The 13,156-nt window shown below is 41.1% G+C and overlaps 1 protein-coding gene across 3 annotated transcripts in view; it reads right to left on the bottom strand.

Annotated features, from left to right (window-relative positions):
- The window catches only part of Mroh8 (maestro heat like repeat family member 8), a 58,987-nt gene that overhangs the window by 39,961 nt on the left and 5,870 nt on the right, over window positions 1–13,156 (bottom strand). For all 3 annotated transcript variants that reach the window (XM_077799374.1, XM_077799375.1, XM_026383203.2), the window contains exons 4-5: window positions 8,041–8,163; window positions 491–570 (exon numbers count right to left, since the gene is read on the bottom strand). In XM_077799374.1, coding sequence (XP_077655500.1) covers window positions 491–570; window positions 8,041–8,163 — 203 coding nt within the window. The remainder of the gene's footprint in view (window positions 1–490; window positions 571–8,040; window positions 8,164–13,156) is intronic.

Here is a 13,156-nt window from a genome sequence, read left to right on the forward strand (position 1 = left end):
ACTGCAGTTTAAACCTCCAAGACAGGTAGACATCAGGCAGCCCTTGCAACAACCTCTTAGACCTTAGAAGTTACAGTCATGAAACATGTATTGTGGGTCACTCTCCACCGAATATACTTTGGACAAAACTGAATTCTAAAAAGGTTCCAACTAGGTCCTTCAGATGTGGATGGTAGTGTACATGAAATCAAAGTTCTTATACAAAAGTATGGGTCTCGGGGGCTGCAGCTGCGGCTCAGTGGCAGAGCGCTTGCCTAGCATGTGTGAGGCACTGGGTTTGATCTGTAGCACCACGTAAAAATAAACAAATAAAATAAATGCATGCTGTCCATCTACAACTAGAGAAAATTTTAGAAAAAATCAAAAAGCATGGGTTTGTCTTCCTTCCCAGTATCTAAACAGTTTTCAAATGTTAAAATATGAAACATGTCAGTGGACTCTGGCATTGTAAGGAACCAGGATGTATGTGTAAAGTGCACGAGGGTATCACCTGAGGTTAGCAATAGTAACAAAGACTTCCTGGCGCACGGGGCTGAACAGAGATCGCAGGGGCTCCTCTTGTACCAGGTCCTGCAGGGAGAGGTAAAGAACTTTAGAGGGACAAGAATGTTCCAACTCCTGAGGCCAGAGATGGTCAGAGGCACAAGTGGACGGCAAGGACAGCAGCAGGCTTTTCTGGGCCCTGCTCTGGGCTCCTAGGACTGGTGGCAGGACAGTGAAGGAGCTAGGAGTTCATACTCTGGATCAGACCCCAGACCATGGTTCTGCCTCTTACTAGCTGTTTTAGTTGTCAAGTTATTGATCCTCCCTGTACCTCCATTCCTCATCTGTAGAATGAGATATAATACTACTTAGCTCTATGGAGATGGCTGAGTACTGAACAAGCAAACCTAGTAGCCCTCAATAAATGTTAGTATCTATTATTCAGTATTTTTTTAAACCAGAGATAATTTCTGGTGTAGGCATTCTAATTCTATTAAACCAGTTGTCTCTACTACCAGGTCTAAAATCATTCTGAGTTTCTTGTCCTGGAAAAGGAAATGACTTTTGGTTTGCAATTTGACAGAGGAAGAGTTGCCTTGCTATGCTGGGAAAATCTGCAGTGATAGAGAGGGAACAAAGAGAGCTTGGGGAGCTCGATGGCCCGATGGTCTGAGTTCTGGCTCTGCCCCTTACCACGTGACCCTGGGTGTATCATACAATTTTCCTATGTCTGAGTTCCTCATCTGTGTGGGAGAATTGAGACATATCTCAGGGAGTGAATATGAGCAGCTACCATACAAATAATGTTGATGTGAATGTTGTGGAAATCTTACTGGACTGTCTACCCTGCTTCTCTGGAAACTTCTCTAGTCCCTAGCCAACAACTGTGTTGTTTCTGAGTTATTTTGTTCTCCCAGCCACAGCTTATCTGTCCAGAAGTGGACACCAAAACCAAATAGATTCTTATAGGCATCTGGAATTGGGACCAAGAGTGTCAGCTTGGTGTGGTGGCGCACACCTGTAATCCCAATGGCTTGGGAGGCTGAGGCAGGAGGATCACATGTTCAAGGCCAGTAGGTGCAATTTAGTGAGACCCTGACTCAAAGTGAAAAATAAAAAGGGCTGGGGATGTAGCTCAGTGGTTAAGTGCCCCTAGGTTCAATCCCTAGTACCAAAAAAAAAAAAAGGCTTATTATGTTATTTGTTCATAATTAATTATGGAAGCCACTACAGGGATTCAGAAGTAAGTGCCTATTTTTTGTTTGTGAAGTATTTGTGCAGCAGGAACCTCTTGGACTTACTGCTCAGATGACAGCAATGTCCCCAACTGTCTGGGCAGGTCACCAGTACACAAGCAGGAATCCCAGCAGTCATATCACCACTATGTGATCTGTCAGACACACCTAATTGATGCAGGTGAATAACCCCATCTGGGCCAATCAGATTCTCTCTTGCAAAATTTGGAATTTTAGAGTGAAAGACACAGACCAGGAGCTGCTAGAGATTTTAGTCATAGTGTCAGAAAAGCAGTCCCTGCCTTTGAAACACTGGAAGCTGTCCTAGAACTTGCTCTTCTGGAGGCTGGATTATTATACCCCTTCCTTAGATTCTAAGAGAGAGAGATCGCAGCATCTTTTTGGTTTTGCTTTTTATTTGTTTATTTAGTTTAAAAATATCTTTATTTATTGATTTTTATGTGGTGCTGAGGATCGAACTTAGTGCCTCACACGTGCAAGGCAGGTGCTCTACCACTGAGCTACAGCCCCAGCCCCATTTGCTTTTTAAACTTAAGTGAGCCAGAGCTGATTTTTGTTACTTGCTCCAAGAAGAATCTTACTAAATTTTAACAAGAAGAGTCATTTTTTACTCCAACTTATTAATGAAAGCCAGACAGATATTAACATCTCCATTTAATAGGTGGCACTACTAAGATTTAGAGAAGTTGTGTGCTTTGTTTAAGGTAGGCAGGGTTTTGTGGAAGACCCAAGATGCAGAATAAGAATGAAGTCACAAGGAACAGTGGCATGATCCCAGCGATTTGTGAGGCTTAGGCAAGAGAATTGTAAGTTCAAGACCAACCTCAGCAATTTAGCAAGGCCCTAAGGACTTTGTGAGACTGTCTCAAAAAAAAGGAGCTAGGTGCTGTGGTGTTGGGAGCTGCCACATAGGAAATGAGCGCCCCTTAGCCTTGAGAGATGAGAATGTGGAGATGTGGCAAGCCTGCCGTGGGTGTGGTGTGTGTGTGAACGATGAGCACTGAGCGCACAGGGCAGACTGAACTCACGTTGCCCCTCTGTTTGGGCGGGTCTCACTCTGGTCTTTTTGAAAAACTTGCTCTGCCGTGACCCCCACACAGCTCATGAGATGGGCATGGCCTCCTTAGATGTCAATCAATCTGCTGATATCAGACATCATGAAGCTAGACTCAACCCCCTGAAACCTGACCCCTTGCTTCATTTGAATGGCTTTTCCCCAATAAAAGGGTTGAGAGAACCTGCGTGCTCTCTTTCCAAGGACCCCTATGGTTAGAGGAGCCATCACAGGACCCAATAAAACGGTATTTCTCTGTCTCTGTGTGGTTATTTCATGCAGCCCATTTCATCTGGAGTTACCCTGAGTGTTTTAGTCATGAGACACGACACCATGGTGCATGCCTGTAATCCCAGGGGCTTGGGAGACTGAGGTAGGAGGATCTTGAGTTCAAAGCCAGTCTCAGCAATAGCGAGACACTAAGCAACTCAGTGAGACTCTTTCTCTAAATAAAATACTAAATAGGGCTGGGAATGTGACTCAGTGGTTGAGTGCCCCTGAGTTCAATCCCCAGTACCAAAAATCAATCAATCAATCAATAAATAAATAAGGGCTGGGGAGTATTGCTTAGTGGTTAACCAACCCTGGGTTCAATCCCTGGTTAAAGAAAGGAAGGAAGGAAAGAAGGAAGGAAGGGAAAGGAAAGGAGGGAGGGAGGGAGAAAGGAGGAAGAAAGAAAAAGAATGAAGATGGAGTCCCAAGCTGGCAAAGAATTAAGAGGCTCTAAGAATTAGACTTGGTTACATTAAAATTTGGTTACAACAGGTCTTGATGTCTGTTGATTTTCACTAAAAACCATTCCTCTGGCTGGGTGTGGTGGTGCCTGTCTGTAATCCCAGCAGCTCAGGAGGCTGAGACAAGAAGATCCAGAGTTCAAAGACAGCCTCAATTTAGGGAAGCCCTAAGCAACTTATCAAGACCCTGTCTCAATATAAAATATAAAAGGGGCTGGGGATGTGGCTCAGTGGTTAAGCATCCCTGGGTTCACTTCCCCAGTACAAAAATAAACAAACAAAAAATCCATTTGTCTGGCCATTCTACCGTATAACAGCATGCAGAACGTTGGTATTGGAATAGTCAAGTAGTAATCTTTACCTTTCCATCTGAGGGCCTCATCTAGTGCCCCTTTTTTCTCTTCTCTCTCAATATTACCTACCACATCTTTCAAGGTTTAGATCAGGAGGTCTACCTGAATTAATTTTATTCCAATTCTGTCATCATTTTTTTTTAGTTGTAGTTGGACACAATTTATTTATTTATTTATTTATTTATTTATTTATTTTTATGTGGTGTTAAGATCAAACCCAGGCCCTCGCACGTGTTAGGCACGTATTCTACTGCTGAGCCACAACCCCAGCCTCTGTTATCTTTTATTTTCTACATGCCATACTATTCTCTTTTTCTTCTTTTTAATAGATTTTTTTTTGGTCTGTTTATGTTGCTGGGGATTGGACCCAGGGCCTTGCACATGCTAGGCAAGTGCTCTACCACTGAGCTAAATCCCCAGGCCTAGACTTTTTTTTTTTCAGGAAATGTTTCTTTTATTGTTGTTGTTTGTTTCTTTCTTTTTTCCAGTTTTTTAAGAGACAGGGTTTACTATTTGGCCCAGGCTGGCCCCAAACTCCTGGGCTCAAGCAATCCTCCTGCCTCAGCCCGCTGAGTAATTGGACTACAGGCACATACCACCATGCCTGGTTTCAACAGATTTTTAAAATATATTAATTTTTTGTGTGTGGCAGAAGTGTAATAAGCCGTATTTAAAGTATAGAGTTAGATGGTTTTGGGTGTTTATGACATCCATGAAATCATCCCATCCACAAAACCCTGGAGATCATAGAAATTCTGATCACTCCCGAAGTTTCCTTTGGCTACTTTGTGATTCCTACCTCCTGCTTCTCCCTACCCACTTCCACCTCTAGGTATGATTGATCTGCTGTTCCTATAGGATTGTTTGCATTTTCTAGAATTTCATATCAGTGAAATTACACAGTGTATATATATGCTTTGGGGCAGGTCTGGCTTCTTTCAGTCAGCATAATCATTCTGAGATTGATCCAAGTCATAGCATCATGTATCAACAGTTAATTTCTTTTTATTCCTGAGCAGTTCTCCATTGTAGGAATTGGCACAATCTGTTTATCAGTTCATCTGTTGATGGACATCTGGGTTCTTTCCAGTATTGGGCTCTTATATACATTTATAGACACATCTTCTTGTGGAAATATGGTTTCTTTTGCCTAAGAGTGGAACAGCTAGGTCTTACAGCAAATGTGTTTAACTTGTTAAGAAACTGCCAGACCATTTTCCAAAGTGATTGCACCATTTCACCTTCCCACTAGCAGCATGAAAGCTTCAGTTTTTCCATATCCTCAATGTCTGGTACTGCCTTTCTTTTTATTTTGGCCATTCTCGTTTTTAGTTACATCTTACTGTGATTTTTAACTTGCTTTTCCCTGATCACAATTGTGGGAAGCCGCTCTGAATGTCCTTCCAGTCCTGATGCACCAGGATCTGACCAACTACTGCATTCTTTGTGGCTTGGGTGGTGATCCACCTGGATAGCAAGGCCAGTCTTCTGAGTAGGCATACCCTGGGGTTGAGCTATACTCACCTATTCTTTTGTAATCCTATCCCTTTCCCCTGTTTGGGATAGAATGTTCCATGGATACTCCCTTTATGTGTCCCCTTCTCTTGCTTTGTCTTTGGGTGTAGCCTTCCTGGATGTCAGTCAATCTGCTGACAGCAGACATCATGAAGCTAGACTCAGCCCCTTGAAACCTGACTCCTTGCCTTATTTGAATGTCTTCTTCCCTGTAAAAGGGTTCTGTGTGCTCCTCTCTCTATTTCCAAGGACCCGTAATAAGGTCGGAGGAGACATCACGGAACCCAGATTAAAAGGTATTTCTCTGTCTCTGTGTGGTTATTTTGTGGAATGACCTTGAGTGTTTGGTTGTGGACCGCGACACACAATGATGGAACTTCTTTTCATGGACTTAATCATAAATCTTCTTGGGTGATTGTCATTTGCCTTCTCTCTCACATCCCACCCTTGGCTTCCTTGGTTGTTTTTTGTTTGGTTTTTGATTTGTTTGTTTGTTTTTGTATTGGGATTGAACCCAGGGGCGCTTTACCACTGAGCTACATCCCAGATCATTTTATGTTTGTTTTTTTTTTTTATCTTGAGACAGGGTCTCACCAAGCTGATGAGAGCCTTGCTAAATTGGGGAGTCTGACTTTGAACTTGTGATCCTCCTATCTCAGTCTCCTAAGTTGTGGGGATCACAGGTGTGTACCACCACACTTGGCAGGTCTTTTTTTAAAAATATTTTTTAGATGTAGATGGACACAATACCTTTATTTATTTATCTTTATGTGGTGCTGAGAATTGAACCCAGTGCCTCACCCGTGCTAGGTGAGTGCTCTACCACTAAGCCACAACCTCAGCACCAGGTCTTTTTTTTTTTTTTTGAAAAGCCATGCATCAGTGGTGGCTCACAAAAAGTGGGCAAATGCCTTAATGTTATTTCTCCATAATAACTGACTTTTGCCTTCTTGGGTTCCTAGTAACACTGCTTCTTTTGATGGATGCCTCTCAGACATCAGGTGCATGCCTGTTCAGCCCTCACACAAGGGCCTGCAGGAACTTTGTGGACTTGACAGTTTCGAATTTTCTCATAGTCACTAGATAACTCTAACTTACCTAGGTTGAATCCCTTGCTGACCCATACTTTGGTGGATACCTGATGTGGGTGTTACTATTGGCTAGATGGATCCACATGTACAAGATTTGGGGTAATTCAGTATGATTTTGCTGCTTGAGATTTGCAATGGTGAATTTTCTGAGCTGGCTAGTTGAACAATGTAGAATCCCACTGCTGCCAATCCTGGTGGAATAGAACTTTGGAAAGAAGCCACTTTGTTGGGTCCTATAAGTAGAAAGCTGCAGTGATTCCTAAATCTGCTCTATCATTCTATTCTTCTCGATGTATTTGGAATTATTCTCAACCTACTTACTTTTCTAAGTGTGATAATTTCCAAATGGGCTGTAAACCCTTGGAGGACAGATTAAGGTTTCCAAAATCACAGTGCACTTCACAAAACTGTTAGCCGATTACCCTTCAACTGTAAAAACTAATTATCAATCTGATCAGCCCTACAAACTTCTGGTTTGAGAAAGAACTGCTCAAATATCTGGGGCATACAAGAAACATAAGAATCGAACTTCTGAACTTTTGAGAAACTGAAAGGGGCATTTCACAGATGAGAAAACAAAGCACCAAGAAGTTATGTCATGCTGAAGTGCCTCACCTCCTTGCCCTCTGGATCCTTTAACATGGAATTGACCTCTCATTCACCCCTCTGTGCCCCAATATACCCTTTTAAAAATATATAAATTTTATATATATATATATATATATATATAAATTTTAGTTGTTGATGAACCTTTATGCTACTCACTTATTTATATGAGGTGCTGAGAATTGAACCCATACGTCACACAGGTGAGGCAAGCGCTGTACTACTGAGCCACAAACCCAGCCCCCCAATATTTAAATGTTTGTTGCAGTTCCTTCGACACTAGATTATACCTTGTTTGGGTGTAGGGACAGGGATTACATTCCCCCTGTCTTTGTAGCCCTAGTTCCCAGGACAGCACCTGGCGCTGTCAGGTACTAATAAGGGAACAAATGGGTGAGCTGGTGGCAGACTGTGGCTGGGGTAGGTATGAGTGAGACAGAATACAATAATGACAATAATATAATCATGTTTCTCAAATGCATAATACATGTTAAGGACCATGTTACATGGCTTATATTTATTTTAAATTTAATGTTTATAATACCTCTGTGAAGTAAATACAGCTAGTCTTATTTTCTTTATAAGAAAACTGAGTATAAAGAAATTAAGTGAATTTCCTGAGGTCACATAGCTATATAGAGACTAGCACCTGAGCCCAGGGAGTCAATTATAGATTCTGCCTCCAAACTACTGTTTAAGTAACGAGGACACAGTACCGGCCTCACTAAGAAATTTAAATGCTATTCCTCCCTTTTTTTCTCCTCTTTTAACTGGTTTTCAAAGGTGATCATATCTGTGGGGTATCTGAGTGTTTTTCCTTCATGCAGAAAGGCTGATATGAGAAGAGTTAACAGAACTGATAATATGGGTAGGACTACTAAAACTTTGTCAGCCAAGTCACTCAGTTTGTGTGATCCCAATAATTTGTGATAAGATCACAATACTTACATTTAGAATATGCACAATGTCTTCTATATGGCTAAGAATGAATGTGTCTGTGGTTTCATCATAAGGGATATTTTGGCTGAGAGAAGACAAAGATTGTAGGAATGTCAGCTTTTCCAGTTCACCCTGTATTTGTAGAAATGATAAAAATATAATTAAACACTATAGTCTTTTTTTAAGAAATTGTAGAAGGCTTTTAAATTTTTTTCTTAGGATGCTTTAAACATCTGACATCTCATTCAATCCATTTTTAGCCTTTATCACAAGGAATGAATAAATTGCTGAGGGATTTCAGTGACATTCCTTGTCCATGGGGCTCTTCTTGATCTGGGGCTTTGCCTCTCCTATGGGCTACATCAGTGTGCATTCCATAATTGTTCTCCCACCTTTGGTCTTTTCTTCCCCACCTACAATCCTGAATAGTGCTGCCAGATTAAGCTTCCAAAAGGTGACCTCTGGTGCTGCTAATTCTAGTTCTCTTGATCTCATTAAAGATTCATTATTTCAATCCTTGAGGTTTCCTATTAATATGCAAGTTCTGATTTGAAGAAAAAAACTTTTATATTGACATTATATTTTACTGATTATAAAAACAATACCTAAGAAAATGAAACACACTTGAGAAAAACCACAACCTTGAGAAAAACCCTTCCACTCTTTTTTTCCCTATGAATATGGATGGTGCAAACTGGTATGTGCCCTCTTTAACATGGAATTGAGAGCAAGTTGTAATACACAGAGAAAAAGCTGATTTCATAGCCTCATTACTTTTCACATAGATTAGTAGTCACTGAACAATGGATTCCTTTGCTTCAGTTTTGCCCCTCTCCAATCCACTCCCCCAGCTATAGCCAGACACATTTTTCTCAAGTGCATGTTTGAACAGATCAATTCCTATCTACAATCTTTTCAATTGGAGGTCAAAATCCTTCCCAATGTGATCCCAGCTGCCCTCTTTGAGTCATTTCTTGCCTTGTGCTGAAGCATTCTGAGCTCTAGTCAAATTAACCTTCACGCAGCCCTTTTTTGCTTCCAGGCCTTTGTACCTTCAGACTTCTCTACACTTCTTGCTTACTGACTAAAATATATTAAAATATAATATTTTGCAACTTGGGTTATGCTTTTCTCCCAGAGAAGAATCAGGAACACTTCCTAAGTGCATCCACACACCACATGAGTACACAGCTACCATGGTATTTGTGATATGCTGATATAATTACATTATTCATCTATTCCCCTGTTAAGATAATGAATTATGTTTTCATTCATTGCAGCAATCCAAGTTCTTTATTAATTACAAAGAAATCTTTTCTAAAGACTTCCTAACATGAAATATAAAGAACTGGTCTGCTGGCCATTGTGGTGCACACCTGCAATCCCAGCAACTTGGAAGGCCAAGGCAAGAGAGTGCAAGTACAAGACCAGTCTCAGCAATTTAGCAAGGCCCTAAGTAAGCACCTTTGAGAGACCCTGTCTCAAAATAAAAAGGGTTGGGGCTGGGCATAGTGGCACATAGTGGCCGTGATTCCAAAGACTAGAGAGGCTGAAGTAGGAGGAGCGCAAGTTCAAAGACAGCCTCAGCAACTTAGTGAGACCATGTCTCAAAATTAAAGAAAAAAAAGATAATGAAAATAAAGGGCTGGGGATATGGCTCAGTGGTCAAGTACCTCTGGGTTCATTCCCTTGTACTGAAAAAAAAAAAAAGAAAGGAATTGGTTCAAGTCAAGCATAGTGGTGCACATCTGTAGTCCCACCCAAGGGAGGCAAAGGGGGAAACCTACAACCTTTGTACCCTTGTACAACTGGGCTGCGAACTGGGCCCACTGAGCTGACCGTACATACTTTTTTAAAATAAAGCAATTTACCCACATCCCTTCCTGGCTTAAATCAACAGGATATGTTACATTCCTCAACCAACAACCCGCTATCTACAGGAGAAATGTAGACCCCAAATGCCAATAAGAGCACAAGTTACCCTGAAGAGGGCACTTTTATGACCCTTACATAGACCAGATCCCAGAACTCAGGGAGATAAGAATAATTCTCCCTAACCATAAAATCTAATTTCATTAGAACTGATCAGCATTGGCCAAAGTGACCTAGAGCTGTCCTGGGGATTTGAAAGTCTAATGTCATCCTCTGTTGGTCAAAAGTTAAGAGGTGAACCTGGGCAGAGCTCTCTGGAAACTTCTCCGAGACCCATAATAAACTGGAGTAAAGGAGGGGCATGCCATCCTTCTCCTCCCTTTTCTCTTTTCCTATCCTTTCTAATAAATCCATGCCTATTACTCTGAGCAACATGTCTGAAATCCTTCTGAGTCACCATCATAAGAACTGGTGAGAAAGGACTGCTATGGCTGGCTGCCTCAGCCCCATGGCAGTGATGTGATGTTTTGTTTTTCTCCTTAAGTATCATGCAACAAAATAGACCTTTTAGAGATGGAAGGTATGCTTCTATGAATTCTAACACGTGTGGCGAGCTAGCCATGGGCTGTGTGTGTGAACCATGAGCATGAGCACATGAGTGGGATGGGCTGATGACGTATATGTCCTTTTCCTACGCTCTGCTTGTGACGCCCACACAACACCTGAGATGGGTGTGGCCTTCCAAGATGTCAGTCAATCTGCTGACCACAAGACATCAGAAGCTAGACTCAACCCTCTGAAACCTGACCCCCCCCAATGGGGTAGAACTTTCTTGAGTGTCTTCCCCTCAATAAAAAGGGGCTTCAGAACGCTCTGGCTTTTTTTTCTGCCTCCCTTGTGGGAGCTAGGGCAGAGGAGCCGTTGCTGAAGAACCCCCAAGACAAAGGTATTTTCTCTTCTTAGTGTGGTTATTTTGTGCCAACCCAAATTTCACCTGGAGTGACCCTGAATGACTTAGTTGCATGTAGTGACACACATGCACACACACTACCACCACCACCATCAGGATGCAGTTCCCTCACCCCCTCAGATTTCCCAAATGCCATTCCTTTAGAGTCACAGTCTCTCCCGTCCCTGTTGTGGGAAGCACTGATGGGTTTTCCATCACATAATTGGAATCATATGGCATGAAATCTTTTGTGATTGACTTCTTTTATTCAGCACAATGCCTTTGAGACTCGTGTAGATTGTTGTAGGTATCAATAGTTTATTCTTTCTATTGCTGAGTACCAGTTTGTATTTCATTTTAGTTTGTTGACCTGTGAAGAAACTTTTAATCTTACCAGTTTGTAACCAGGGTCTTGTACAATGTCTTATAAATGATAGGTGCACAATCCTTTTCTGTTGAATGGGATTTTAAAGCCCTGGTACAGGAGGGGAAATCACTGGAAACACTAACTAGAAAGAAGTTATGGTAATAATTGTTTCCCATGAAGGTCTAGGCCACTCAAGTTACCACATAGTAGGATGAGGGATGTTAAGATACAGAAATAAAACAAAAGCATACTTTTTAACAATTAAACTGAATAAAGATTAAAAACAAATGCAAAAAATACTGATTTTGGACATCTCCAAGCAATTGAAATTTAATATATTTTGCTGGTGAGAGTCTAAATGGGCTTAACATTCTTGGGGGATTTTTATTTTTTCAGTCCTAGAGACTGAACCCAGGGGTACTTTATCACTGAGCTACATCCCCAGTCCTTTTTAGTTTTTATTTTTTTAATATTTGTTTTTTTTAGTTGTAGTTGGACACAATACCATATTTTATTTATTTTTATGTGGTGCTGAGGATCGACACAGGGCCTCACACATGCTAGGTGAGTACTCTACCACTGAGCCACAATCTCAGTCCCCTTTTTATTTTTTAAGACAGGGCCTTGCTAAAAATTGCCCAAGTTTGAGGCTCGCCTCAAATTTATAATCCTTCTGCTTCAGCCTTCCATGTAGCAGGGATTACAGGTGTGAGCCACCACTCTCTGCCTTGGAGTTTAGTGTAACAGTATCCATTAAAAGCTTTAAAAAAGTACATATTCCAGGCTGGCGCTGTGGCTCAGTGGTATAGAGCTTGCCTAGCATGTGTGAGGCACTGGGTTTGATTCTTAGTACCACATATAAATAAACAAAATAAAGATCCATTGACAACTAAAAAATACAGTTTTTTTAAAAAGTACATACTCTTTTTTTAAGTTATGCATTTTTTAGGTGTCAATGGACCTTTATTTTTATTATTTTTATGTATGTGGTGCTGAGAATCGAACCGAGTGCCTCACACTTGCTAGGCAAGCACTCTACCACTGAGCCACAACCTCAGCCCAAAGTACATACTGTTTGATTTATAAATGCCACATCTAGGACATCTAGGAATGATCATAAGGGAATTATCTAAGGGGTACACAGAAACCCACAACATAATAATAGTTGTCAAAGAATTGCAATAATTAAAAAATGGCAAAAACCTAAATGACTAACAACAGGGTACCTTACAGTAAATTAGGACATAATTTCCTTATATACTTCTTATTTATTTAATCATTAGGGTAACAATCAAAATTCTTTTTTTATTTATAAAAAATTTTTTTAGTTGTAGATGGACACAATGTCTTTGTTTTATTTATTTATTTATTTTTGTATCTGGTGCTGAGGATTTTTTTCTTTTTAAGAGAGAGAGAGAGAGAGAGAGAATTTTTTAATATTTATTCTTTTTTAAGTTTTTGGCGGACACAACATCTTTGTTTGTATGTGGTGCTGAGGATGGAATCTGGGCCGCACGCATGCCAGGCGAGTGCGCTACCGCTTGAGCCACATCCCCAGCCCAAGATCAAAATTCTTTACGCTGGTTTTCAAGACCCAGCACCATCTGCCTCTGCCCTTGTCTTCGGCCTCACCTTGCATTGCTGTCCCTCTCAGCATGATTTAAGCATAGACTGAGGCTTGAGTGCCTCAAACATGCTCTGCTTCTTTCAGCCACAAGGTAGTTAACATATCATTTTCTACTTCTGGAACAGGCCCCTAAATCTAACCTCTAGTTTCTCTTACTTACTGCTCAGATCTGAGCTCTAGGTTCCCTCCTCAGAGTCCTTCCTGTTCTCATGGGATGCATGAAGGAACGAATGAACACCACCTAAGCCCTGCATGCTGTGTGGCCAGTAAGTAGGATCATATAGATCTGTATATTGAATTAGAATTTTTT

This window comes from Urocitellus parryii, chromosome 6 (assembly GCF_045843805.1).
Source record: "Urocitellus parryii isolate mUroPar1 chromosome 6, mUroPar1.hap1, whole genome shotgun sequence".
In the NCBI taxonomy this organism is placed as follows: domain Eukaryota; kingdom Metazoa; phylum Chordata; class Mammalia; order Rodentia; family Sciuridae; genus Urocitellus; species Urocitellus parryii.